This window comes from Melospiza melodia, chromosome 3 (genome assembly GCF_035770615.1).
Source record: "Melospiza melodia melodia isolate bMelMel2 chromosome 3, bMelMel2.pri, whole genome shotgun sequence".
NCBI classification, from domain to species: Eukaryota; Metazoa; Chordata; class Aves; order Passeriformes; family Passerellidae; genus Melospiza; species Melospiza melodia.
The window spans coordinates 52,613,868-52,641,574 of NC_086196.1; the positions used below are offsets into that span (position 1 = coordinate 52,613,868).

Genomic DNA, 27,707 nt, shown 5'->3' on the forward strand with positions numbered 1-27,707 from the left:
TCTGGAATAAATACTACCACTGTATGTTTCTACACAGATTTATTTAAACATGGCCAAGATGGCCCTTTTTCATAGGGACATAAACAAGATTCTTTTAAACACACTTTGAAGAAACTCACCAAAACGAAGACGTTTTTCTGGATAGTATAGGTGATTTGAATGTTTTCTTTGCAGTGTGACAATGGCAATGCAGTTTCTGTTCACAAATGTGGGTAACTTGTTATAATTTGGAATTCAGCATTTTTTAGTTTATCTAGCTGTCCATCAACTACATGTGGAGATGCTTCTGGAGCACTTCTAGGAAAATACAAGTACTGAGAGAATCTAGCAATATTTCTGGGGGCAGCTTAAAAAAATTAATTGGCTGGGTTTCTGATTGTTAGCAGTGCCAAAACAGTTATTTTAAGAGAAACAATGAAAGGAATAAAACTACATACACAGAATCCTCAGGAATAAATCTCATGTTGGAAGTTTAGCTTGTTTCTTTTCCTTTTTTTCTTATAAATCTACTTAAAGGGAGAGAATATTTGATTTAGATTTTCTTCATTCTTAATAAATGTGTATAAGATCTTGGATACTACTGGAGTTAAAATAATTGTTTTCCTTTACTTTTGTGGCACATCCTAAAGTAAAAAATTATTTCAAATAGTACTATATTTTCTCTGGAAGTTTTCACAGCTCCACAATTAATTAGCTGAGTTTTTGAAGAGCTCTCTCTTCTACAGACTTAAGAAATTATTGGCTTTTTCTACGTGATTGTCTTTATGTAGAACTTCAGGCACTGAAATCAACACTCAGTGTGATCTATTAATCTTTGTACCTTATTTTCCTTTTGATAAGTAGGCAGAATGAAGCCTGGTGTTACTAAATTTTCTCTACCTCTCTAGGCTTATAATTTTTAAATATATATTAATATATTTCTTAATTCTAGGATTGTTAGGAGCGGCACAATTTTGCTCGGTTTTCATTCCAAGGTCTGCCATTTCTTTTTACATGTTACAGTAATGGAATGATTTTCCTTGGTCTCAAGGTTCTCTCTGTCTCATGATATGTCCAAATCCCTCAGGTATGGTTATCTCTTACTACTCTTTCTGAAGATGGTTTTTCTTAAAGAGTGCAGAAACAGCAGCAATTTTTGTACAGTAATTAGGGGAGATTTGTGTCAGAGACAGGAAGTCAGGAGCTTTCTGACTTCATAAAACTTTGGTGAATTCTGATTCCACTTTTACCTCTTAGGGCAGGAGCTCTTATTAAATATTTTTTTCTGACTGTTTTCATATCCTTCAGGCTTCATTTGTGCATCTCAAAAGGTTAATGAAAACCTTTGCTGTGGTAAGTGACAAGCTCACACATTTTAATAAGGAGAATAAAGTAAAAGAAGGACAGGCATTTTTTTCATTCTTACCAGGACCTCTTTTTGGATGTTTGCATCAGATATCACCTTTGGTTTTGAAAATGTTTTGAAAATGTGTCCGGGATCCGAGCCTAGAGGAGAAATCAGAGCAAACTGGCTTGGTAACTCTTGTGTTTCTTAAAGGAAACAGATTAGGAATCCAGAGAAAGTATTGAATTTCTGTTCTGACTTCTCAGTAATCATGTTATCTCAGTATGACCTTTGCTTTGAAAGTACCTCAGATTAGTTGCAAGAGATTGTATTTAGTTAAATGTATTTCATTTGACGTATTTAATCTTTGCAAATTTTCCTTTTAGTGGTTGCACAAAGTCTATGTTGAGTTCCAGATACTAGCATCTATATACACAGGGGTAAAACCCACAAAGTTGCAGTTTGTTTTGTTAATTTTAATAGAAAGGCCTGAGTAAATGCCAAAGCAGAATATATTTTTTCCATAGAAAAGATATCTGGAAGTCCTTATGACCAGTTGAAATGCTGCAGAAAAATACATGCAGAACAGTGGTGCCTTTCTTTGAGTTGATGATACAAAGTACTTGTTGTTTTGCTCCTAAAACACATCTAAAGATGAAGTCCCTGTGACTGTCTAAAAAGTTACTCTATACAAAAAATAGGTTTAAAAAATTGTCAGTACCTAAGTATTTGCTCCTGCCTTTCATACTGAGCTTGTATCAGAAGAACCGTCCAAACTTGCTTGTAAATCCTCATCTTACTGAGTTCTTGAACAAATACAGAATCTTACAAATTTTCTCACTACTAGTTTCAGCATTTACTAGAAAATTACTGCTCTGAAGATTAGTGTTTCAAAGATACTGTGGCATAATACATGAAAAACTGAGCTGCTCTGTCAGTAGAGAAGCTTAGAAAACAGCTTACCTGCTTATCCCATTACAGCTTACTCATGCTTTTTGTAAACATCCTTGGCAACATTCCCAGTCAAGATAGGGATATGAAGTGGCTTTATCAAGTGGTTTCCTTCTTTCCCTAATGTACTGAAAGGAGAGCCCTTTGGGGAAGCATAGGACGGAAGAGAAAAGGACAAAAGCAAGACTAGATGTGTGTAGGCTACGGAAAGGAGGAGTGGATTGTGTAATCTCTTGGTGATGGCAGGCTGAGACACTCACCCTTTTCAACTAATTAGCACCCCATAGATGCAAACAAATATGTAGTATTTTTTCCTAATTTTTTTCTTGCTGTTTTCCATTCCTGTGATGCTACAGGTCCTGGGTTTCTTTGGGCTTAAAGAAAACCTAATTTCTTAGATATAACAAGTTGCATTTTAATTAATAATTCCTGTTTATATTAATATAGCTGTCAAATTAAACCAGCATGCTAGAATGCACGCAGTTATATACTTGTTTTATGTTTGTGGGAAATCCTTTTATGCATCAAATTAAAGGACACTTGCTAAATTATGTATAGAAAAAGAAGTCAGTTTAGTGATTGGTAATATTTTAAATGAGAACTTTTAAAGTATTTCATAAGGATTTTTCAAGTACTTAATAAGGATTTTTGCTTGTTTTCATAATTACAAAGTGATGTTAAGTAGGAGAACACAGGATTCCATCATTAAAAATTATTTCTGAATATTTAGTTTGCTGTGTTTTCTGTGGATCAAATTATGTACAGTATGATTATGACTAGCATTGATCAACTGATAGACTAAATTGAAAGACTGTTTTCCTTTATTTTTGCACTCTAAACTACCTCCCAATATATTTCTCAAAAAGAATGTGTCTTTGGGGGCATAACTCCGTCTGCACCACACAACTGGCTGCCAAGTCTTTCCACTGGAAAGCCAGCCATTATTTTCTACTCTCTGCTGCACAGTAGTGTGCATCCACCCATTTACAGCATTGAGCCTAGCTTTTTATTTTATGTTAATATTTGTATTTGATATTCATAGGAATAAATTTTCTCTAGCCTTGTAGGTCATATTTCTCCCAAAACTGAAATATAATAGGTCCTGTTTTTTTTCAAATGTTTTTGAAAAAGTTGTAGTCTCTAGCAATGAGTTTTTCTTGGAACCGAACACATTTTTACCCTGTCATTGATTTTGTAGGCACACCTTATCCAATTTCATTGCCGTACTACAGTCGGCATGGAAAAAAAAAGTAAATTAGAGAGTAGGTTTGGATTCTTTCAGTATATCTGGAATTGTAATGGAAAAGAAAGTATTAAAGTCAATAATACTGTGTAAATCGGTTACTGGAATCACAGGCATCTTTTAGAACAAGGTTAGAGAATCTGTCGTGCTGTCAAAGCACGTTTCTCTCCATGCTTGTTTTCTACTTGAGATTTGGCTAAATAATTCAAAACTAGGAGGCTGAAGATAATTTTCAATCTTAATGTCCTTCCTCTTTACCTGTTCCTAAAATATTATCATCTAAATAATCAACCCTAAATCATTTAGATGCAGGATGGACCAAAAGAAAGAGTATAGTCAGAGGTATGGCTTAGCAGTGTTTGTCTTGATTGTTAAGAAGTACTTCAAGATTTGAAGAGAATAGTGTGAATTCTTACATAAACCTTTCTCTGAGTGCTCTACAGGTGCCAAAAACACATTAGAGCTTCTTGCTTATTCCAGTCCTGTGCAAAAGGAAACTAATAAATAGAAATGAATGTTGATGGGATCATCACGTTCTTTGACTGGAAGAACCCATTAAATCTGGACACCACTGCAACGACTGCATTTTACTAAAGAGGATGTGTCCGTGTTTCCAGCCTGAAGGAAGCTGTAATTGCATTTTGTTTTATTAAATATTAAGCTATTATGTATGAATGAACTTGTCATGTTAAAAAAATTAAGTAGCAATCCTCTTAGCAAAGACAACTTTCAATGCTTCCTTGAAAGTCTTAGGAATCTCAGGCTCCTTTGGTTGGTCTTGAATAGCCTAGTCATTAGCAAACTGAATGCCAATGAATCTTGTCAGCTCAAGTGGTGCTCACTCAGGCCAGAACAATCTTGTTCCCAGGAAATAACTCTGTGGTTGATTTAAGCCTGCACTGTCTGCCCTCAGCTTCCATCCCTGGGTGTGTATATCCAGCCTTTCCCATGCACTGGTCGTTTTGCTTATGTAATTGTAGATTATATCTATGGCTCAGCCACAGCTGTAAACTGCCTCAAGGCAGTGGAGAGAGCACAGAAGTGGCAGTTCAGGCTCAAAGTGGTTTCTGCTGGTGTGGACCTGCACCTTGAAAATCCTTTCTAGATAGTTTAATCTCTTCTGGAAAAGAGTTTCAGATATTCTGATCTGAGATGGCATCAGTGTGATCTGATATAGTAATGGACAAACATTGACAAAACACTGGATATGGTTTAGGTAATAGAATCACAGAATGGTTTGGTTTAGAAGGAGCCTTAAAGATCATCTAGTTCCAAGCCCTCTGCTGTGGGCAGGGACACCTTTCACTAGACCAGGTTGCTCGGAGCCCCATCCAGCCTGGCCTTGAATACTTTCAGGGATGGCAGACTCTCAGTTTATCTAGGTAGCTTGTTCCAGTGCCTCCTCACCCTCTCAGTAAAGAATTTCTTTATCATGTAAAATCTAAACCAACTCTCATTTCAAATCCATTCCCCCTTGTCCTGTCGCAACAGGCTCTTGTAAACAGTTTCCTTCCATCTTTCTTGTTGCCTTCCTTCAGGTACTGGAAGGCTGCAATAATGTAAACCCAAAATCTTTTTTCCAGGTTGAAAAAATTGCCAATTCTTTTAACCTTTCCTTATATGAGAGGTGCTCCATCCCTCCACTCAACTTGGTGGTCCTCCTCTGGACTCACTTTAACAGATCAATGTTGTCTTGTGGTAATGGATCCCTCAAAAGAAAACGTGCCATACAATTCTTTAAACTCTGGAGAAAGATTTGTGCTTTGAAATTGTACACGTCCGTTTTTGAGTCATTTTCCATGCAGGTATCAAAGCAAGGACTTTCCAAGAATGATGTGCTAGACTGAGTAAAATAAGCACAGAGAGGACAGGGTGCTTAAAGGAGTTAAACATTAACACACATTGTACTAATAAAAGTTGCAGAGAGAAGTGGTGTGCATTGGAATAAATCTGCACATATGGGAGCTGGTATATATTAATTTGGAGTGAAAGTTGAATTTTCAGTTTGTTAGCTATCTCTTTTTATAGTAAATCCATTTTGGCACATTTTGAAGGTGACAGGAATTTGCATCTTATTCAAGTTAATTAGAATCCTAACAGACACCACTTTACCAAGTCAAGACATTGCTGTGTCTCGAAGTAAGACAATAGAAAGTAAGGCAATCAATTACAAATGAATGATTCCAAAGTGAATTCAGTGTAGGCTAAGAATTCAAAATAGTGAAGAGAAGTGCGGGTAAAGAAACTCAGGTATCAAATAAGCCAGTGTGGCACAGCATTTAAAAGCACTGACCTATGTGCTAGATGAATTTGGCTGGCCTTTTGTTCATTTCCTAAGAATATCACCTCAGAGAATAACATTTCTGTGTGCATTATTTCTGGAGCAATTTTATTCTTGCTTATTGTACATCATAGTATCAATTTTGTATATGCATTTAAAGAAAAGCAAATGTAACAGGCTTTTTCCCTTTCAGCTGTCTTAGAGACTGTCAAACTTGAAGTCCTTTTTATAGAATTCAGGCTCAGAATGCATGGAGTAACTTGGAAGTGACCCTGGAAAATAAATTATTGTTTTATGGAGCTTTTTTCTGCATTTCTTTTGTGCTTTTGTTTTATTTGGCATATTTGTTTTTGTATACTAACTCATAAATGTGATTTTATAACCCTTATTGGTACTTTTATGCTATTTTGAATCCAGCAGCTTTATTTGCAATATTGCTGTCTTTTTTTGTATAGTTAGTGTTGTCTAATGAACTTATAAATACTTCACTCTACTAGAATTTTAATAATGCCATCTGTTCACTTGATGGAAAATGGCAAAGCACACTGAAGCGACTACCTTTTTTTTTTTCTTCTTGACAGCTGTATTTTTAAAGCTTATGATTTAAGTTTCCAGCATTCTTTTTTCATTAACAGTAGCAGTGAACACAATATTGGAAACAAAAGGATTTTTTTTTTTTGCAAATCTTACCTTGTGACTTATGTGTCTGGCTTTCTTTAGATGCAGTTTGAGTTTTTTTGATCTGTGTAAACAGCATGTTTTTCTTTTTTTTTACTGGATCTCGTTTTCCACCATGGCAGAAAGTAAAATAATCCTAGAGAGGTCATCACCGTTCGTAGCATCTAACGTCTTTGTCCAAGCTGCTTGCTCTTCCTGACATCTTTGTCCCTCTCTCCTTGCACGTCCTCCTTTTGAAACTATTTTGAAAGTATTTTGCTCTTCTTTGGGCTTTCGGTCTTGCTTTATTTAATTATGTTAATGTTTGTGTTTTGAAGCGCCAGCGTATTATGTAGTTATTAGGCTGTTCCCTTTGGTGTAATGTTTGGTGACTTAATCTCACTCCTGCAGTTAGTTGTCAAAACAAGTGGCCTGATGTCTAGAAATGGTCAGGTCCCCCAGCAGCTTCTGGGGGAGTCAGTGCTGCATGTGAAAATTGGGTGGCCTTGTATGTATGCCTGAGTAGATGTCAGACCCAAATGTGTTAATTAACACAGCTCTGGTCTTTCTGAACTAGGTAGATGTAGTATATAAACAAGTGTCTAAGAAGCAGTTGTATCACGGGATTTGTTTTTCCAAATTCCTCATCCAAGTAGTTGTGTGATGCTTGCTTACGTAAGGAACTCGTGTTGGTGTTGACAGAGCTCTGTGGCAGGCCTGATGAAGGAATTTGGGAAGAACGATGCTGTAACTGACAAATTTTGCAATTCCTCAATCATGACTGTTTCAAAACTATTTTGAAGGCATGGTGAGAAGGGACTTAGATTATGAATTACCCTTTTCATACTTGCAGGAATAGATTTCTCGCTTGGTTGCTGGCTCTCAGTGTGTGATCATTAGTAGTTCTCTGAGATTGACAATTTGGGAGATAGACACAGCTCCTTATCCCAGCAGGCGGCAACTACAGCCGTGCTGAAGAGGTGCGGCTTGCTCTGGTTCCCTTTATTCCACCGACAGAAGTGGTACTTCCACTTTCTCTTACTGCTGTGTTAGATATAGTTTATTAGCTTTCCAGCTGATTTCTTTATGTATTTCCTGATTTCTTATTAAGTATTTCAATTAATTTACCATCTGCATTGGATTTTGTTAGTTAAATAAAAAATGCACATGAAAGTAATTTTGTCTTGCATGAACACATCCAGTTCTTCATTTACTCTAAGCTTGTAGATGTGAATTTGCATTTTTCCTTTGGATATTGCTTGTTTTTTTTTCCTTTTTTTTTTTTTCCTACCAAATTCCCTCTGAATTTTCCAGTTTAATCTCTTCTCTGTGTGTAAGTCACATTTGCCTTGCAACCCCTAAGGAAGGGATGATTTCTGTCACCAAGTGTTTCTCATGTTCCTAATTGCAGAGATACTGTGATTTATCTCCCTTTTTTATGGTTTAATGATTCAAGGAGTTAGATTCTTATGATGGGACTGTCATCAGTGCCTGATAGTACAGCCAGCCCTCAGTTTGAAGCCTGTGTCAAAGTTTGTGTACTGAAAGTTGGCATGCAGTACATTTGTTGGCATAGTGAAGCATGTGGATGTGCTGGTGGGCATATGCAGAAATCATCAGTCCACTGAGGACTGAGTTCTACCTGTAAATGTTTGTGGAACCTCCTCTTGGACAACCAGTCTGGGTCAAAGGATAATCTGGATGCTGACGTGCCAAGGCATTTAATATCTCCTGATGCATGTGGACCGCTAGGTGCTGGGACTTTGTGATGTGTTCTGGTGTTGGAGTGTCTGATGTTGGCTGTTCCAGCATGTCCTGGAGGTACACAAGACCAGTCAGAGCTATATAAACAGAGCTTCATTGGAAACACCCTTGTTTTCAGCCAGGGACAACTGGTATTCGTCACATTTTTATCTTGTCTTTTAGTAAGCTCACTGGTCAATAGCCTTCCTCAATTACTTCACATAACCTTAATATCATCTTAGGGTTTCACAAGCGGCTGAGTTTCTACAACTTAGTGCATGATCATTGTCATGTGAGCAGTGAGAATCGGCAGAGTAAATCAACACACCTACTCATCATTGGGGTATTTAACTTCCTTTCATTTCAAGGAATTGGGTACCAGACTGCTTTGGAGATTTTTTTTTAAATCATAGTGCATGTATCCCTGCCTGGAAACTTTTCTAAATCTGGCCTAGCATGTTTAATACTGCACCTGCTATTAGAGAGAGGTAAATTTTTCCTTTGTTCAAATGTCAGTAGAAGAATACTGAAAACCACAGCAGCTTGGGTTTTTTTGTTGTTGTTGTAGAGCAGCCAAAAAGATAATTTTTAAAATTATTTTTTTCTTGTATCATTTCTGTGAACTATAATTATCTGTCATTATAAAATCTTTTTAGAATAAAACTGACTACTTCAGGAATTCATAAGGTGCAGTCATTATCTTTCACGGAGAACTGTCTATAATTTTGTAGTTATATATTCTGTTCCTTTCCACACACTGAAGATATAATTTTATATATTTTTTAGCAGTCTTCTCATTGCAAGCAAAATGTTTTACTCACAGTGGTGGTACTGATAAGTAGTAAATAGTTCAATCTTCTCTTGGTTTCAATCTGTTCATCGTGTTAGTGTAACATGTCATTTTTCAAAGACTCTAAAGTCATGAATTATCTGCACATCATTATTCTGTAATATTCAACTCAGTCACTGAGAGCTTGATTATGATTACTAACAAATCAGCTGAAATGTCCTAAAAGCAAAAAGGCTTAATTTGTAAATTTCAATCTGTCTTTTTCATCTTCAGGTTTTTTTCTTGATTAATTTAAATATTTTTTTAGTTTCTTCGTTTTCAATCTCCGGAGTAAAGTAAATAAAATACATCACTTATCCAAATGTACCAGTGTTGTAGTTACAGTATGGTTTCTTCAGAGGGATTGAAATGATTCCCCTGACATAAATGTTTCACACTGGATCACTGCACCCTCTCACGTGGTAACCTATCCTCTCAAGCTCTAATGATCCCTTACCCTTGTTGACGTTAGCAAACTTTTCCTCTGGGGCATTTTCTTTTGTTTCTTTTGTCAGCTGTTCTAAAGAGAAGAAAACTACTCTGTCTTGATACGTCTGCAAATTCTGAGTATGTTACTACAAAGTTCAGTAACATGACAGTTCTTTTCAATGTAGTTAGAGGTGCAGAAAGACAAAAATCAGGCAGGCTGCGAAGCTTCCTGTTCTACTTTTGATTCTCTATAGCGATAAACAGTGAAATCTGAAAATTTTAAACAACTTATTCAGAGTTCAATAGCTTACAGTTTTATTACATGGACATGTTTTTCCCCCAAAAAACATCTTTTATGTTCCTAAATGGAAGGGAGACAAGAATACAGTGATCAAAAAGGTAGTGATGAGAACAAAATAGAAATAATTAAAAGCAAAAAGTTCACTAAAAATGTTGGTATCTGATTCTCTGTCTCCCCAGGGTAAGTGAAGTATTACATGCTTCCAAACACGTGTAAGATTATTGTGTTGTCTTGCTGTCACTGAGCCATATGCAGTATTTCCTGCTCCAGAAGCTGACAGTCTGCTGAAATTTCTTGGTCTGTTTGGGCCAACAATCTTGGAAGCCTCGCTCCATGCCAGGGATGGGGAACCTCAGGGTAGTGAGCTGTGTGATCCCATCCCTTGCCTTGTTGGGCTCAGAGTGGGCTGTATATGGATGTTGGGAAAGCAGGAGGAAGTGCCTTTCCTTAAAGTTCCCCAGGCATCTTATCAGTTGGGAACAGGTGTTCATGGTCTAGGAATAAACAAACTAAACTGCAGAGGCCCAGCAGGGTCCAGAAGGTGTGCACGTTTTTAAAATATCCAAATGTCTCGCAGTGGACAAGATCCAATGGGGCTTTCTCAGGTTGCTGGAGCTTCGTAGGACCTGCTTCAAGCAGTGCTCTCTTTTAATAATCTCTTTCAGCTCTGAATCACTATATATTACAGAAATGCCATGACATTTAATAGAAGAAAGCATTTCTGTTTTCCAATCCATGCTGTAGAGGTTCTATTGATTTTAATGCAATTGCTTAAGGTATATGTCTGAGTAGTATTTGAGCCAATGGCAATGTAATATTTTCCTTTTCTTTGAAAACAGCTGCTGAATGCAATAAAACTTCGATTTTGAAGTTTGAATTTGGTATTTGAAAAATATTCAAGAGTGAAGAGGCATCTTTATTCAAAAGTGAGAGAACAAATTAGTAGTGATACTGTTCTTTCTTAGATACATTGAAATTGGGTTGCTACTGGATGAGAGTCTTCTTTCACCAAACGTGCTAACGTGACATGTAAGCAATAAAGAAAGCTGCAGTGCAGCTAGTGGACTGAAAGCCAGGCAGAATTATGTTTCAGAGAAGAAAAGCAGTAATTAAGAGCATAAAGGTGTAGCTGCAAATGGGTAAGTATGAAATGATGAACTGCTTTACATACTCTCCAGCCCATTGTCTTGTGGCTGCATTCGGTAATAAACAATGGTGATTGCACCTTGCTGACTGATAATATAGATGAACGAACCAGTTTAACACTCTTGTCATTCAACAGCCCTGTTGAATAGGATATGAAGTCATCGGCTAATTACCATAAAACACAATCATACACTTTCTTGGTAAAGCATATTTACTGCTGGAAACTATTAAATTTCTTCCTGATGGTCAGAGCCCAGGTTCCAACATGATTTTTGCTGAGGTGTATTAAACTTGAGACTTCTGTTGAATTTTATGGAGCTTTTAGCAGATGTGGAAAGGCCCTCCTTAGATTAGTTGAAGTTGCCACGTACATTTTGCAGTTGAGGATTTTTATGATCGTGGATGTATAGGTGTGGAGCTACCATCCATCGGCATGTTTTGTACTAAGTAATTAACTACTTCGTACTTAATTGCTTAAGTACTAAGCAATTTTGGTAATAGAAAAAACCCTGGGATCTTGCTCATGCTTTCCTGTTCTCACAAGGACTGGTGACACTTTCAGAAGATGCCTTTTGGAAGTTTTCTGGCCAGAATAAGCCATCCTGCAAAATTGGTCCAACTGCTTCATCAGTTTAGTATGGGCTAAGACCATAGAAAATATTAAGCTTCCAAATTTACCAGATTTAGGTATGTCTAATGAAGTCAAGTGCACAGTCTCCTGAATCCTATTGTGTGTAGTGCCCTGTTTGCTTATGTGAAAAGGAGTGAATTAAAATTTTAGGACACCTGGCAGACAATATGTTTCTCTGCTTACCATCTGCAGTGAAGTCTTGGTTCAGGCCTTATTTATTGTCTGTTGCATGTTACTTAAGAAGAGGAAGAATGGAGCATCATTTTTCAGGAGCTTAAAAATAACAGTGTAGATCTTCTTGTTTATGTAAAAGAGCTAGAATTCATGTTTTGTCCTGCTTCAGGGAAAGAAACAGTGTGCCACCAGAGATCAATCTAATGAAAATGCCCTTACAATGTCTAGGCCTACGTTTAAACAAACTAAATCAGTTTTCTGTGAAGTAACACAACAAGTGCTTCTGAATTGTGAGATAAATCCAGATTTTCAAATCCTGTTGAAAATCAGGAGTAGCATTCAGGTGCCCTTAATGAGATTTTGCATTAAGCAAGAATGTTTTTGAGTGATGGCTTGAAATGTCTGTTGCATATGTGTGATAGTTACTGCTTTAGGAAACCCACTCTCAGCTGAGGTATCTTTGAAAGATCCTACAAATGCAGTGGAGACAGAAGCTGCCAGATTCAAGATGTCTAAAATAAGGATGCAAATTGCAATTAAAATAGACTGACCAATTTCATCTGACTGATGCCATTCTACTGCAGAGATTAAGTAAACCTTTATTTCAGGGTGGTGAGATCAGTCTTTAACCAACCTACACAAATTGATGTGGAGTTTCTATTGATCTATAGGTGTATGACACTTTTCAAGGTAAAAAAAATGAGCAAATATGTCCCTGCTGGTCTAATCGCATTGCGAGCAACTTGTGTCTTATTATTTGAAGCCTAAAGCAAATTTTGAAAAGGAAAATTATTAGGTCAATCGGACATCTGCTGTGTGGGAAAACATTCCTTAGGAAACTGTGACTGTAGACCTCTCTGGGATCTCAAACAGAATTAATCCTAAGCGTTTGTTTGCTGTCATCAACAAAATTAGTGTACCAGCAACAGTATTTAACTACACCAGAAAAAAAGAACAGTCTAAGACCAGGGAGAAAGTTGATATTATTTTTGCAGAAGAGTTCATGTGATAAAACTAACTGGGCATTAAAATCATTGCTTTCATGGTTGATACCTCAAAATTTCATGTCTGAGATGTTGAAAACTTTCTTTGCATTAAAATTTTCTTTGTGACTGCGCTGGTTTAGCATCTTGCAAATTATTGGCCTTTGTTTTGTTTTTAAAAATGCATGCATAGAAATCCATGTATGAAATGGGATTTTATTTTTTTTAAATGTGCTTCAGAGATGGAGCCTTCAGAATCACTGGCTCAATGAATAAGGTGAATAGAGGGAATCCGATGAAATACATAGTGCGCAGATGCAAAATAAAATAGCTTTTCTGGTATTATGTATTTGAACTGTGGAGCTCATAGCATTTGGAGAATGCTAAAGACTGATGACGAGGGTTTAATAACCAGCCAAACAAAATCTAACACCCCTCCTACCCCACAAAAGTGTGAGGAAGAAAACCCCATCCTTTAAACAGAAAAGCGTCACCAGTGATTGAAGAAATGTTTGATCGGTCGGTTACTGAAAACTGAGCATACACTCCCAAGGAAAGTGTCATGTCATCCCTCTGTTTTCTGTTGCTCAGTGTCGGAAATCAGGTAATAGGAGAGAGGCATTTTGAGTGTAGCTCTGGCTGTTCTTGTAACTGGTATGAAGATTTGCCTGGTTCAGGAAGATGACATCACTGAATGTGGCAGAGCATGTGTTGCACATTGCACTGCAAGCAACAGAACTGCCTTAAATAGGCAAATTAAGTCTGTGTTCTGCATGTGTGAATTAGTGGCATATCATTTGACTAGGATTAAGAGGACACTAATACTCATTCGCTCACAGTTGTGAAATATATTATTTTCCTTGGCACCACTCAATTTTGAGGGGAAATCTGTATTGCTGTAGCGAATTCCTTCATCAGAAATTGTGTGTTAAATGTGTTTGCTAGAAAATCTGAGGGTTTCAAACTTTGTTGTTTAAAAGTTCATCTTAAGTGCCAAGATATGAAGCGCCTGTGACAAATATAATCATATGGTATTTTCTGTGAGATTAAATCTATTTCCTGACTGAATTTTAATTTCCAAAGTATAGTAATTTGACTCCTTGGAACAAATAAAAGGTTGAAATTAGTTGTCTTTGTGTTTTCAGAAACAACTAACCAACTGGAGGTTTATAAAGGTGCTTTTAAGCTACTTTTGGTATGGCTAAACTCCTCCTGTGGCAGATGTATTCTTGCTGTATAGCTGTGCTCCTTGCATTTTCAGAAATACTACTCAATGTTTTAGCTCTGATATTGTACCTATGTGTTTATTTATGTGTATTAAACTTATTAAAAATGCATGAAAATCTGTTTGCATTTGAAAGGACAAAAAATTATAGTTTGTGTACATATATATATATATATATATGTGTGTATGTATATATAATCTTGTAATCTATTTTCTTTTAGCATGTTATGCCAGACCTCATCAGTGATATTCTTCTTTAGTTATGGCTACAAGGTTTTTTTTCCACGTCCAAAGAAGTCAACAAGACTAGCATCTTTGCTATTAGAACTAGAACTTTGATATTAGGTTTAAGTCTGCTCACTAGCTTCCTTGTAGGATGTTGGTGACATATATTTGTTAGTAAAGGCCTTTAATTCTCAGAATATGCAGTACTAATAATACCCTTACTGAATTGGAATATAAACGTAGAGTTTAGTGTTTTTATTGTTTTCCCTCTGAATTCTGAAATGTATGAAATGTTGTATTCTTATTAGGTCAAGATAGAATCCCTAAATACTTTATCCTAATTTCAGTTGATTTTTAGCTTTAGAAGCTTTTAAGAGATTGTCAATGAAAGCCAATCTCAGGATATTTCAATCACTTGATTAAACCGTATTAGGAAAGTTTTGTACAAATGTGCAAAAATCATTTGAAGTTTTTTATCTTGTTCTTCATTCGGTCTGGAAACTTCCCAGAGTGCCTAATTGTTTGGTTTGTTTCCTTTTAGATGAAACGGCTCCTAAAGAAGTCAGCAGGGTAAGTGCTGCTCTCTATCCCCTCTAAAAACACATGCCCCACTGTTCACTTGAGATGATTTTTCCATAGACTCTGATCAAGATTTATCTCTATTCCCTGGTTATAGTGGATCTCCAGAGGAAAAAATGCTGTACAGACTGTCTAGAGAACAGTTAATAAGGAAAATAAATATTAAGAACACTTGATTGGCTGTAAATAAATTGAAGGGTATTTTGCATTAGACTTCTCCCAGTGCTATTTTCATGATCCAGTTTTAAAAAGGTACTTCATGGAAACCAGGAAATTCATGGGACTTTGAGCAAACATCAGACTATTTAATCAGTGTAACTGCCTCAATAAGTGGCAAGCATACGAAGGGAAGAAAAATGCCCTACTTAATAACTCCCTTTTGAGATGTGGCATGATACAATGAGTTAAATTCTCTTATTTAAAATATTTTGCAGTGGTCTGCATGAAATGTAGTGTAAAATCCTAAAAAAACACATTCAGTAATAGACTCCCAACCCTAGCCTTACATCTGATTGACACTGTGTCTTGCAGAATATCTGTCTGTGACTGAGGACTAATTACAGGGATCTGTTAGGAGTGAGTGCCTTTGCTGTGAATGAGAAAATTTCAGTTCAGGATAGTCTGTTGCTCCCCATGGGCCCAGACATCCTGAGGGACCCCATAAGATGGGAGAGCCCTTACGACTTTCCAAAATGGAATCATAGTCCTGTTTTGGTCTCCTTCTTGAACGTCTTGCCTAAACTATTTCATGTTCCCAGGAGGAGCACAGTAGTGTCAGACACATATTAAAACCAGGGCAGGTTGAAAGACTGCAAAAACTGGCTGGATGCTCTTGCACTCAGTAGAAGTCCTTTGGAAAATGCTAGAATGTGGAAGGAGTGGAGAACTAAGGCTGGTAGTGGAAATCTCAGTTTTGTAACCCTGTGAGCAGTGGACTGGGATGAGGGGGAACAGAAGTTCACCTCATATGTGCCTACAAGAAAGAGATTTGGTGTTGTCTAAAAATGAGTTCATTCAAGCAGACATTTTTCCGTATACATGATGTGCCATGGACTTAGAAGGCTGTTGAGAGTTTAAGTGAAAATGAGTGTGCTTTAGTAATTCATTCGTTTTCAACATGGTTTTTGTTCAACCCTTGGTATGCTACTGTTATGACAGTGAACACCTTTTGTTGTAATGTGGAATTATTGTTATTAGTATATCTATATATATTGTTTTGATCTCAAAATAACTAAGGATCTGCCTAAAAATCTCAGAAGCTCTAATTATGTATGTGGGAAAGTTCCTTTTAATTGTCTTTAATTGAGTAGATTAACATTTACCTAAACCTCTGTAAAACAGAATTACAGAATATATCTTGGTTACCACATCTGAGCTGTTTAAGGCAAAGAAAACAAGTTCTGAATGCCCAAGTCTGCCTTGCCAGTCACTCCCTGTGTCTCTCGGTCTGGTGTCAGCCATCTCAGCCCCTCAAAGTCATATCTTGTGGCTTAGGATTTCCTAAAGATGGATGGGCTGTCACTTGAAGCCCTGGAATCAGTAGGGTGCAGATGATACTTCAGATGTTCTTAAGTAAACATTCTTTCCCTTGTTTTTTTAGCCATCAGTCATTGTGCACTTGGTATGTATACTGTGCTGCACTACTATTTGGTTTAGCTTTTTTAAAAGTAAAGTACTTGAAGGTACTCAGGAGTACACCATGCTACAAATTAACAGGCTGATTTGTTTGCTGTATTTTTGAGTAATGCCGTATATAATAACGTAGACCATTGTAACACATACTCATTCTTCAGCAGCTCAAACTGATACCAGTTTAATTAAAATATGAACATAAATTAGAATTTAAATGAGGAAAGTTCTGTATGTGAGTAATGTTTTTCAGACAAAAAGACATGTTCACGCTGACTGAAAAATTATGAGTTTTGAAGTCATTAAGTGTCACATTTTTAATTCCTGAAAACATCTGCAAGAAACAGCTTGTATCATAGGGAAGGAAAAATTAAGGTTAGTGAAAGGAAATTTATTGCAGAACTAAATCACCGATTGCTTTAGCAATACCATGTTAGTTAGAAAATGAGGTAGGAATATATTTTAAAAAATCTTAAATTGTTGGAAGGTAATTTTAGTATTTTCAAGGGTTTCATGTCACAGTTTCACACTTTGAAAATTTAAGAAATTTTGAAATGTAAGTTTTGAAATCCTGTTGAATAGGAACTCCATCTTGAATATATTATTTTTAGCTTCTTAGTAGAAAATTAAAATAAAGTGGCAAACTTGGCTGTTGGCACTTGAACTTTTTGAAAGACGGGGAGAAGAGGAAGTAGGAGATAACAGGATAAAGCTTCCACATAATTTAAATTTTTAGAATTGTAGAATAGAAAAAAAGAAAAAGTCAAAATTTATTATTTTTAATTCTGGTCTACTAATGACTATTTTGTCAATACTTTGATGTTCAGCAATTATTTGGGAAGATTTCCTTGTTTGGCCTGATACAGGATCTGAATGGTGGTGGAGGGGAATGGTTTCCTGATTCCTGTGGACAGCTTTTGGCATAAGAGCAGCTCTGGTTACAAAATACCTCATGAGCATCTGTGACCAATGAACCTGTGAACTTTTTTCTGAGTACTAGTTTCCAGTGTTTATGAAATATATGTAACTGGGGACAGAATCTCCTTTTTGCATGATGTAGTATTGGGAACATCCTTGGAAATGTTGAGTTTCTTCTGCTCACTTATTGTGCAGATGTGTGTTGGCTGATCCCATCCATCCTAGCTGCACAAGTGGTTTTCTGGGCAGAGGGATTTCAGAAAGAAAACCAACTATTGAGCTACTTGGATGAAGAAAACTTTAACTGAATACTTTGCTAGTTTCCTGCAAAAGAAACAAAAAGAGAGGAGTGTGAGTTTGAGCACTAAGTGCACGTGTATTCATGCACATCTAGATTAAAGATGTAGTTCTCTGACAACATTAGTGAAAACAGTGTGCTTTGGAGACATGTTATTCTTTTCAGTTGGCAAAAATAACCCCATTCCTTGATGAACTATAGCCAGGATTCTGTTCTACGTGCTGCTAAGTTCCCCATGATCACTGTGTGCTCTTTTGTACCTCAGGTTCTGAAGTTTAAGTGAAAATACTCAATGTTCCTGATACGATCACGGCAAAATTAGCTGTTCATTTTGCTTAATAACTTTCCATTCCCTGTTTACTTGAACAATACTTCCAGTGAAGTTGCCTTTTGGCAAGTACCTTTGCTTTGTAAACTCTGGCAATGCCAACAGCAATTCACTTTACAGAAGTTTACCATATAAACACCAGAAAATTATTACCTAGTAAGTGACTTGCTCATTTAGAGTACTTTATTCTTGGAAACAAGAATGATAGTTTAATCCTTTCCTTTCCCCTTTTTGGACTTGCAGCTTTTTGGCAGCTGCCTTGGCACCAGCCAGCACCCAGCACAGTATGTCACTGCCAGTCACAGAATTAGCAAGTGTGTTTTCAGTAAATAGTTGCAGTAATTGCATGTATCTTCACTGTGTGACTGGTAATAAAGGTTTGGGCTCTCCATGACCCATTGGTAAAGCAAGCTCATTCCTTGTAGTATCTTATTAAAGATAGGATTTAAATATTTTCACGTTGTCCCAGAACTGAAAACAGATTAATAAAAAAGTTAGGGGAACTAGAACAAATATAAAAATATAAAAAAAAATATATTTAGCCTTTAGAAGTGTTGCAAATGGCATTGCACCTATTGTCACGAGAAGATGCTTGTATAAGCTGATGTCTTTAAAAAGAAAACCTTGTGAATACTGTGGTAGTGATAAGCAACAGTGGTAGGAAAATGAAGAAGTTTATTTTTAATGTTGTACATGGTGTCTTTAGAGTGCTTGCAAGTCAAGTATTAGGAGGGAATGTCATTTTATAAAAAGCTTTTTAAAAAGAGGAGCAGTATTCAGCCTTGTCAAGTTAAACTGAAGCTCATTATGCTGTTTTATTATATAATCTGGAGTGGTGATATAATTGAGATATTCATGAAGCTTTATGAGCCTTACAGTTAATAACAGATTATATGGTTACTTCTATGTAATCATAATGTTCTTTTCTCATAAGTGAGGCCTTTGCTTTTTATGATGTATTTTTTCTATTGTGGAGCAATTTATTTCAGTGTTGCCATTTGGTAACAGGGAAGGAGCTGATGGGAAGGTTAGGATGGACGTCAGTGAGGGGGAGCTATGGGGCAAGAAGCTTCTTTTAGGAAAGGTGTTCACCATCTCTCTGAGGCTTGGAAATCAGCTAGATAAAAAGGCTGGGAAATGTGTGCCTTCAAAACTAGTGAGTTCTTTCTGTGCAGAGTAAGAAAGCTGGTTTGCATCATAATAGGGCCTGTGCTGCCAAATGTCATCTCGTATTTTCCCTTTCATTTTGTCATGAAGCTGTTTGATGAGTGAAGAAAAAAATTCGTAAATACCTGCGTATGGTGCTGCAATGCTAAACTTTATTTACCATGCAAGTTCTAACCCATGTCCTCTCCAGTCAAAACAAGAAGAATAGACGTCAGACAAATGCGTGTAGGAGCAGTTTTCTCTGAGGCTATGTACAACCATTAAAATTAATCACCTCAGCTAAGACTGCACTTTATAGTTGCTTGCTTTCCAGTATCCAAGTTTAAAGAAAACTGGTTACGTCAGCCAAGCCCAGTTACCTCTTCTGATTTTTTTTTTTTTTTTTTTTTTGAGTTTCCTCTCCAAGCTCATTGCTCCTCTGAAAGCCATCTCTGGGCTGTAAGTTTGCTCACCACTTTCTTCAGTCCGAGGATTCGAGGATTTCACGTCCTTTGGCTCAGCATTTCCTCTTTGAAACAAGCAGTTTGATTAGCCTTTTGTAAGGTTTGGGGGGTTTGTGCTTTTTAACTCTTTTTTTTAATGAAGTGCAGATCCATATTTTTGTTGCTTCACATGACCAGTTTTTATATGTTTACAGTGTTATTTGAATGTAGTTATCTTGTGGTTATCTATGCCCCAAAATAACAAACACCAATTTCCATGCAAGATGGGAACTAGCCATCCGTGCAGATAATGCAAAATACTACAGCCAGTGAAAGACAAGGCCTAGAAAAGATAGTAACACACATGAACATACACGGCAAAAATGTACACAACCTATCTCACTACACTTAAAAATGACCTGAATAAATTTTACTGTTGATTTAATTAAATAGGTTGACCTTTTTTTTTAATACTGTCTTATTTTCCCCCTGCAGCTGTTTCTTTCTTTATACCCCCTGGTCATCAGAAGTGCAATAACATTACTATAACTAAACTAAGTTCTTACATTTAAAGAAGTAGGTGATTTTTGTGATACAGGTCTGGCCTTCTTTGTTTCTACACTAGATGTCTGAATACTCATTGTGATAAAGTGTAGTGACACATGGAATGAATATTTTAAGTGCTTTTAAACCAAATGTCTCCTACAGGGCTGCCTTTGTCTTCAGGGGACTGGGTTTAGTCACCAGTATGTTCCTTTCTAGTTATGCATTCCTTTGTGAGGAAGAAAAAAAAGGGAAACATAAAAGAATATTCTTCAGTTAAAAAAAAAAAAAAACAAAATACTTAGTGTGTGGGTAAATAGGGTAATAGTGCCAAAATTCTTAAAATAAATATAGTATTTCTTTGGAAAATATGCAAGTAATTGAGTATTGATTATCTTTCCAGAAGATAAGTTATGAATGCAACTGGAAAATTATATAGAGCAAGTCTCTTAAATCAGGATGGTAACTGTGCATATGGGATTTTTCATAATGCTACCCAAGAGAAGGAAAAGCTGATCTCTTTCAGAAAAATATTTTTGTTTATTTACTTCTTTTTTGACAACAATTTTTTTTGAGAAGTACCAAAGTGTTGCTTTTGGGAAATTGTTTTTATAATGCAAGTATCGATGGCCCGGAGAACTTAGTATGTAAGGCCTGTCATTTTATACATCTGGTAAAGTATGAAAATACCTAGTGTGAAATATTTTAGACTGGCATCTCAATCAAATGTTAAGTTAATTCAGACCAGTAAGACTTCAAACAAGTGTTCTTTTTATTTTTTTTTTAATTTGGAGGCTTTTTTTAGTTCATTTTTAAATTCCTTCCCTGATGACTCCTGTTGCCAGGACTATAGTTTTATAGGAAAGAAAACTTGTGTTGGCTGGAAGTTTATGAGGAGATTTTGGTTGTTTTTGGTTCAGCAGCTGGCCTATATTCTGTAGTGTGCTGATAGAGAAGAGAGGAGCTGTCAGTTTTAAAGATGACTGAAGAACCTTGGGTGAAATCCAGTCCCTGCCTAAGGACGTTCTTTTGTGTAAAATGTTGCACAGAATTACTTGAATTCATTATCTGCGAGTTTTGATGCTGCCATTGACAGTTTAATTTAGGTGGTTTGAACAAGCTGGTTATCTAAAATACTAACTGATGTAACCAGATAGACCCAGGAGTTAAAAAACACCTATTCTCTATGTACAATGACCCTGGCCTATGTTCATCCTTTATTCTTAGTGACTTCACACTGTTTAAGAACTGAGGTTCCTTCCAAGAAGCCCTGTTTGCCCCAAAATATTCTATTCCTTGTCCAGGAATTCCTTCTTACCTGGACAGTTGAGTTCATTTTTTCTTTCTCATAATGTCATTTTGATCTCATAAAGTGTGTTTGTTGTTAGTTTTTTGAGGCTGTTTTTGTTGCTGTTTTGTGGTTTGCTTGTTTGTTTGTGTTTTTGTGGTTTTGGTGAGGTTTCTTTTTTTTTTTTTTTTTGGAATAATGTCATATTGTTTGAGATGTTTCGATGTTTCTCTTTGGTTTGTTGGTTTTTTTGTTTTTTCTTTTTCAAGTTCGCCTCCATCTGTCCATGTTGTGGCCCCCTGTGACACCTCTGGAGGGCCTTGCAATTGGATACAACTGCTGCATTAATGAAGGCTTTTTGTTGCAGCAAAGGGACTTTTTCTTTCCTGCAAAAGCATAAAATGCCTGTGGCACAGCTGCACTATGAGCATCAAAGCATGAAAATAATCCTAATTTCATTTTGTTTTTTACTTTAGATATTATATTGTGTACTTGAATATTAGTTTCTCCATGTCTCTGAATTGTTTAGAATGAATACTTAAAATTCATATTACTCTACATTATTTCAGTATCTCCTTTTATCAGCGTTTGTTCCGAGCCTCCTTTTGTAGTTCTAAGGCACAAAACAATTCTGAAATTACCTGTCATGGGTTGTTGTCTTCTATTGCACAGAAAATATTGTAAAGACTAAGAACCATATACATATTTTTACATAAATCCTGTAAAAACAAACTTATTTTATACTTATGAATTTTATTTTGAATATTTATAACACAATTCACCTTCTTAATTGTTAGTCCATTTTCATAGCTTTAAAATATACGCAGCTACTAGAAATATTATGCTGGTATGATAGTGCTAAACTAGTTTTTAGTCTAATTGAATTATTTTATGTAATGTCATTGGAATTCAGAATTTTACAGTAAGTATACCAAAATACTTATGGACACTGAATCTTAAATAGAAGGAAATCAGCAATGGGAAAAATGAATTAAGGAAAAAGTTGATGAGCATTAATAATGTTTAAATTTCAAATTAAGAAATGCTGCTTACTACATATAATAGTGTATATATGTAATAAATACTTCTTTTCCATCAAGTGTGTTGAATTTTTTTGATGAGTTGCTTTCTCAAAGTAAGTTTTACACCAAATATGCACAAGTCTCTGTTAGCAACCACATTGGGCAGTGCTTGTACCAGAGTTTCCAGATGACTTAGTGTTTAAATACATGGTTTCATGAAGACTCTTGTGGCTTTTCAACCAAACGTAGTTATAGTTATCCAATCTAAAACGCCTAGAACCTAATAAAAAACTCTTTGACTGTACTGTAATGGAAGGAAAACCATTTTGCAGCGTGACGGAGTGAATCTTTGTTGATGATTGATCTAAGAATTACTTAATTGTGCATCTGGACAAGCTGTACTCCTCTGGGCAGCTGTGGGTGTGCAGATGGTCAGTACCAGACGCGTGCCACGTAACAGCGGCCGGCGTTACGCAGCTGCCTCCCTTCCGTGACACGAGTGCTTTGCCCTGCTTACCAAACGTTTGCAAGCATATGTGGCAGAGGTGAGGATAAAGGGCACACAGCTATTATGTAATTACTATGCAGGTTGAACTGCTGCTTGATTAGAGGGAAAGCAGTTATTCTGCTGTGGCTCATTTTGATGATGCGTTCTCTTAACGTATTAGCTTTAACCTTTGAGGATTTGATTTAAATCCTGACTGTGCGTCACAGGCGAAAAGATGTGTATTCATTTCCAAGTTCTGAGAAGGCATTTTTCCACATGATAAAGTGCATGTGTGCTTGATTAGCTGTTGTTGCTTTAGGGTATGTGGCTACACATACTTTTGCAGACTGGGGTTAGCACATCTGAATAGTGTACACTCTTGTTCACCATATTCCTGCTTTACGGCTACTTATGGCTACAGATTGTAAGTATAAAAGCTCCACTTGCATGAGACTATGCTATTGTTTTCTCCCCTTGAATAATAATCATACAGGAGTAATGTGGGACACAACAGAGGGCAGGCAGTGGAAGCTTGCCAGCTGCCATATGGTGCTAATATTGGCGGGGGCATGCTGTATTGTAAACTCAAGACCTGCAGTAGTTTATGCATTTATGCAGTGTGACCTTACATCGCTGTCAAAATGTATAACCATTGCATCATTTTACAGAAGGAATTATGAAGTGTCAGGTTTGATACACATTGAGAATATTTGGACAGCCTAGGACTTAAATGTTCTAATATGTCCATGTGGAGCAGTAGATTAATAGATTAAGAAGAGGTCATAGCAAAGATTGTATATTCTCAGGAACCATTTTCAAGTCAAGATTAATATCTGCTGAATTTACAAAATGTATCCTCTGTATTCCTGACATAGTGTGTTGTATGCATGAAAATAAGAGGGGGAATGAAAGTCATATAATGAAATATTTCGTATGAGTTATGTGTTAATCCATCAGTAATTGTCACATAAGGAGGTTTACCCACATTTACAGGCAGAGAAGATATTGAGCAGTTACACATATGCACATAAACGTTGGAGTGGTAGTGGGCTAGACTGTGATACTCTGAACATTTATGGTATTTTCCATTGTAGTTTATATTAGTCTGATCTATATTAAACTTGGCTTTGAAGTATGAATGAGCAGAAGAGTAAGCCTTGGTCTTTCAAGCAACATTAATTTGTCTAAATATCACCAGCTTAATTTTTAGTTTAAGCAATGTAATTTACTGCATCATGGAGTTCAGTAAGTAATTGACCATATTACTTTATTCAGTTTCCACATTACCAGTTTTGGGCAGGGTAATGAATCTTTACTTAGTGCCAAGTATTGCTTCCTGTGAAATGATTGTTCGTGATGCTGTCATGCTACATATACACATATAGTGCTGTTTTTAACAGCCCTTCAGAACTTGGGAAATGGATAAACAAATGCAGCTGGGTCCCTGAAGGGAGGCTGCATCTCCTTTCCTGTGAGATTTTAACCATATCATGCTGTTCCATCATACCAGCAATCAGCACCCCATGGCTCCCATCTAAATATCCTAACTGATTTGTAATCTGCCAGCAGATTTGATTTGTGTCTGCCATCATCAGTTGAAACAAATGCCTATGAAGCCACAGTGGCTGGCATGATTTTGACTTGTGATTTTTGTCCTTCACTTGGTTGATGTTAATTGCTTCTGTATTTGAAAGGCTGAGCTTCCTGAGCTACCACCACCTGAAAGCTCTGGTGCTTGGCACAGTTCTGTCATTTGGCACATGAATCTGAGGTGGAAGATGCTAGCTAAGGCACTTGCTTCCTTTCCTGGTGGACTAGGAGCTTAAAAGGAAGGAGTTGAAGTCTACTATGAATGTAACAGTCTGGTCAGAGAGAGGGAAAGCTAGATAGCTTTCCCATGAATTGGTCTGAGAGAGCGGGAGAGAAAGAATTGTGAACAATCTGCAGGTGTTTTGTGATAAGCTGTTTTGCCCGTAAGGTTGTTTACAGATAGATGGTTGCTTAATTAACCAATGGGGATGGTGCTTTGATTAAAGAACCAATCAGGTCCACCTGTAGCAAACTAGAGTATAAAAAGAAATGGATTTCCTAATAAAGTGAATTAGCCTTCTTCTGACTGTTTTTGGAGTTTGTGTCAACTCTGACTCAATGATGACAGTCTACTTACTTGATAATTGTCATGTCTCTCATTTTCTTTAGATGTTGTTCATGACCCTGGCTCAGTTTAGGTGATTTTTAATTGTTGAGTGGTGTTCTCAATGTGCTTTGAACAAATGTTTAATTAACAGAGGGTGGAGTGCTATGCCTCTTGTTTAGAGGTGACCTTGCTCTTCAGGTAGCTGGATTAGGACAGCTCTACTTGGCTCAGTACTGAAATCTTAACATATTATTTTTAATGAATTTGTGTGTTTCTAACCTGCAAAATGCATCTCAGTTATTCTAAAATGTTCTTCTCATCTTTGCTCCCATAGTACCAGGATACGAATATGCAAGGCGTAGTGTACGAATTGAACAGCTACATAGAGCAGCGCCTGGATACAGGAGGAGATAACCAACTGCTTCTGTATGAACTGAGCAGCATCATTAAAATAGGTAAGAAGGAGAATCAGGTGTCTCTGAGCTGTTACTCAGCATCAGTGCACAGCACATTTCTTACGTGGTTTAATTAATAAAGACAGGTTCTTAGGGATAACAGTGTTCCCATTGGATGTTCTCTCAGTGTGAACTGACTTCACCTTCTGTCCCTCAGTGAATCCCTAGCTGCACTGAAGTGAATTTCATCTGTGGAGAGAGTTGTGTATCCTATTGTGATATTAGAGTCTTGTGTTAAATGAACCAAAGAATCTGTTCGGGTTATGATGGTGTTGCAATTTCAGTAGTGAAAGTAAGAAAATAAAAGTCTATCAGTAATATCACTGCATATTTAAATTCCTTTTGAAACAATTGAAATGCCACTGGAAGAAGGCATATCTTTTATGTGATCTCAAATTCAGTTGTTTAACTATTTTTTTCTATCAGGTGTAAGTACCTTATGTGGTAAGAAAATACTGCATATGATCAAAAGTTAAAAATTAAGAACCAAAAAAAACACTCAATAACAATACAAGTGTAATTTGGCTTCTTTTTAGCCAGAGTAGATGTACTCAGACTTCAATTAGAAGTGTCACAATAGATTTCAGTCAGCTCTTTAGAAAGGTTTTTACTGTCCCAGCTGCTTCATAATTTTGTACTGATGGGTATTAGTTCTGGTTTATATATATGATGTTTTAAAAGAACCTTTTCTCTGCAAAATCTGCTGATTTTGCTTAGGCTACTATTTGGATATTGATGTCCAACTCACAGCAAAACAAATTTGTTAAGAAACAGCAAGTGAGACTGGACCATACAGAGTGCTTATGTATTACATTTTTTTTTCCTTTTGAATAGCAGATGGGAGGGCTTTTTATATATTATTTCCTTTACAGTACTCATTTGACTTGTAGGTACTTATGTACTACAGCTGAAGGATTTAAAATCTGAATGCAAATTACTCTGCCCTCAACTCTTAATAATGCTGCACAGTTGAAAATGAGCAAGTAACTACACAGTGGAACTTTTTTCCTTTGGTCAAAGAAATTAAGAAAGCCATTTGATTTGTTTGCACACAAGTAAAATGTTTTCCACTGAAATGTACTAAAAAGATTTTTGAGTTCATTCATAAAATAATAGGTACCAGATAAGTCTTTTTACTCTCTTTTTAGAATGTTTATGAACTTTTGGAAAGACACATGATCCAAACCTGTTGCGTAGAGCAGGCTGAGAAACATTTTCTGCTATATACTGTTCTGATTTTGAGGATAAGTTATGATGGTTGGTTGACTCTAAGCTTTTGAGAGTTTAAGGAACTTGACTTTACCCTGTTTCATACCACACTCTTAATTTGGCAGCAATCTATGAAGTATAAACTTTCTGGTGAGTGTCACTATTTTTAATATGGGCTAGGTGCAGAAAATAGAAGCAGTTTGTTTGGAAACACATTTTTATGGCAGTATTTGTAACTCCTCATTTTCCCATGATTTTCTCTCTTAAGGCAAGGACAAATATAGCTTAACATTTACAATTGGCATTTATTTTACTCATAAAAATTGCAGTGGTATCTGACAGATTATATTGTAAATACACTTTTTAACGTTACATCTATTGTTTGGATTCATTTGCTTTTACAGACATTAGGCCTTGGAGTATAGATGTATGAAGAAGTTGTTTCTAATTATCTTTTAAAATGCTGTAAATGGCAATGAAGAAAGCAAGAACCTCTAACTTTATAGACTCGTGGAAGTTTTAGGAGACACAGCAGAAGACCTTAATCTTTTGAATGGTAGATGTTTGTCCTAAGTGGAATTGAATCTGTGGTTTCACCTCAAAGATGTTGCCTAAGTTTGATTTATCCCTGTGAGTACAATTATTTCTTTTGTTATTGCTTTGACAGCTACAAAAGCTGATGGATTTGCACTATATTTCCTGGGAGAATGCAATAATGTAAGTATACTGGATTAAAATGCTGCTTTTCTGTACCATCACAAGTATGTTTTCTAATATAATAATGGTGATAATGAAAAAAATATTCTCTCCGTTTAGATCCTTGGTCTTTTTGGGGTTTTTTTTAAAGATTTGGCAATAATGCTATTGTTTCTCTGACTCTGGAAGCTTAACTTGTGATTTAACCCTATTATAAATTGTCTTTAAGAAGCAGAAAACTTTACTTGGATTTAATGTCATGTCTGCATAGCCTTTTCTTTGCATCTAATTATCTCTCTGATTTTTTTGGATGTTAATTGTCAGCTGCAACTTGATAGTGAATTGATGTAGGTTCTGGTTGGCATAAAATAAAAATTTAAAAATTAG

At 36.4% G+C, this 27,707-nt stretch overlaps 1 protein-coding gene across 3 annotated transcripts in view; it reads left to right on the forward strand.

Moving 5' to 3' along the window:
• The window catches only part of PDE10A (phosphodiesterase 10A), a 167,218-nt gene that overhangs the window by 84,182 nt on the left and 55,329 nt on the right, over nt 1-27,707 (forward strand). For all 3 annotated transcript variants that reach the window (XM_063151759.1, XM_063151761.1, XM_063151760.1), the window contains exons 3-5: nt 14,684-14,712; nt 25,295-25,415; nt 27,292-27,341. In XM_063151759.1, coding sequence (XP_063007829.1) covers nt 14,684-14,712; nt 25,295-25,415; nt 27,292-27,341 — 200 coding nt within the window. The remainder of the gene's footprint in view (nt 1-14,683; nt 14,713-25,294; nt 25,416-27,291; nt 27,342-27,707) is intronic.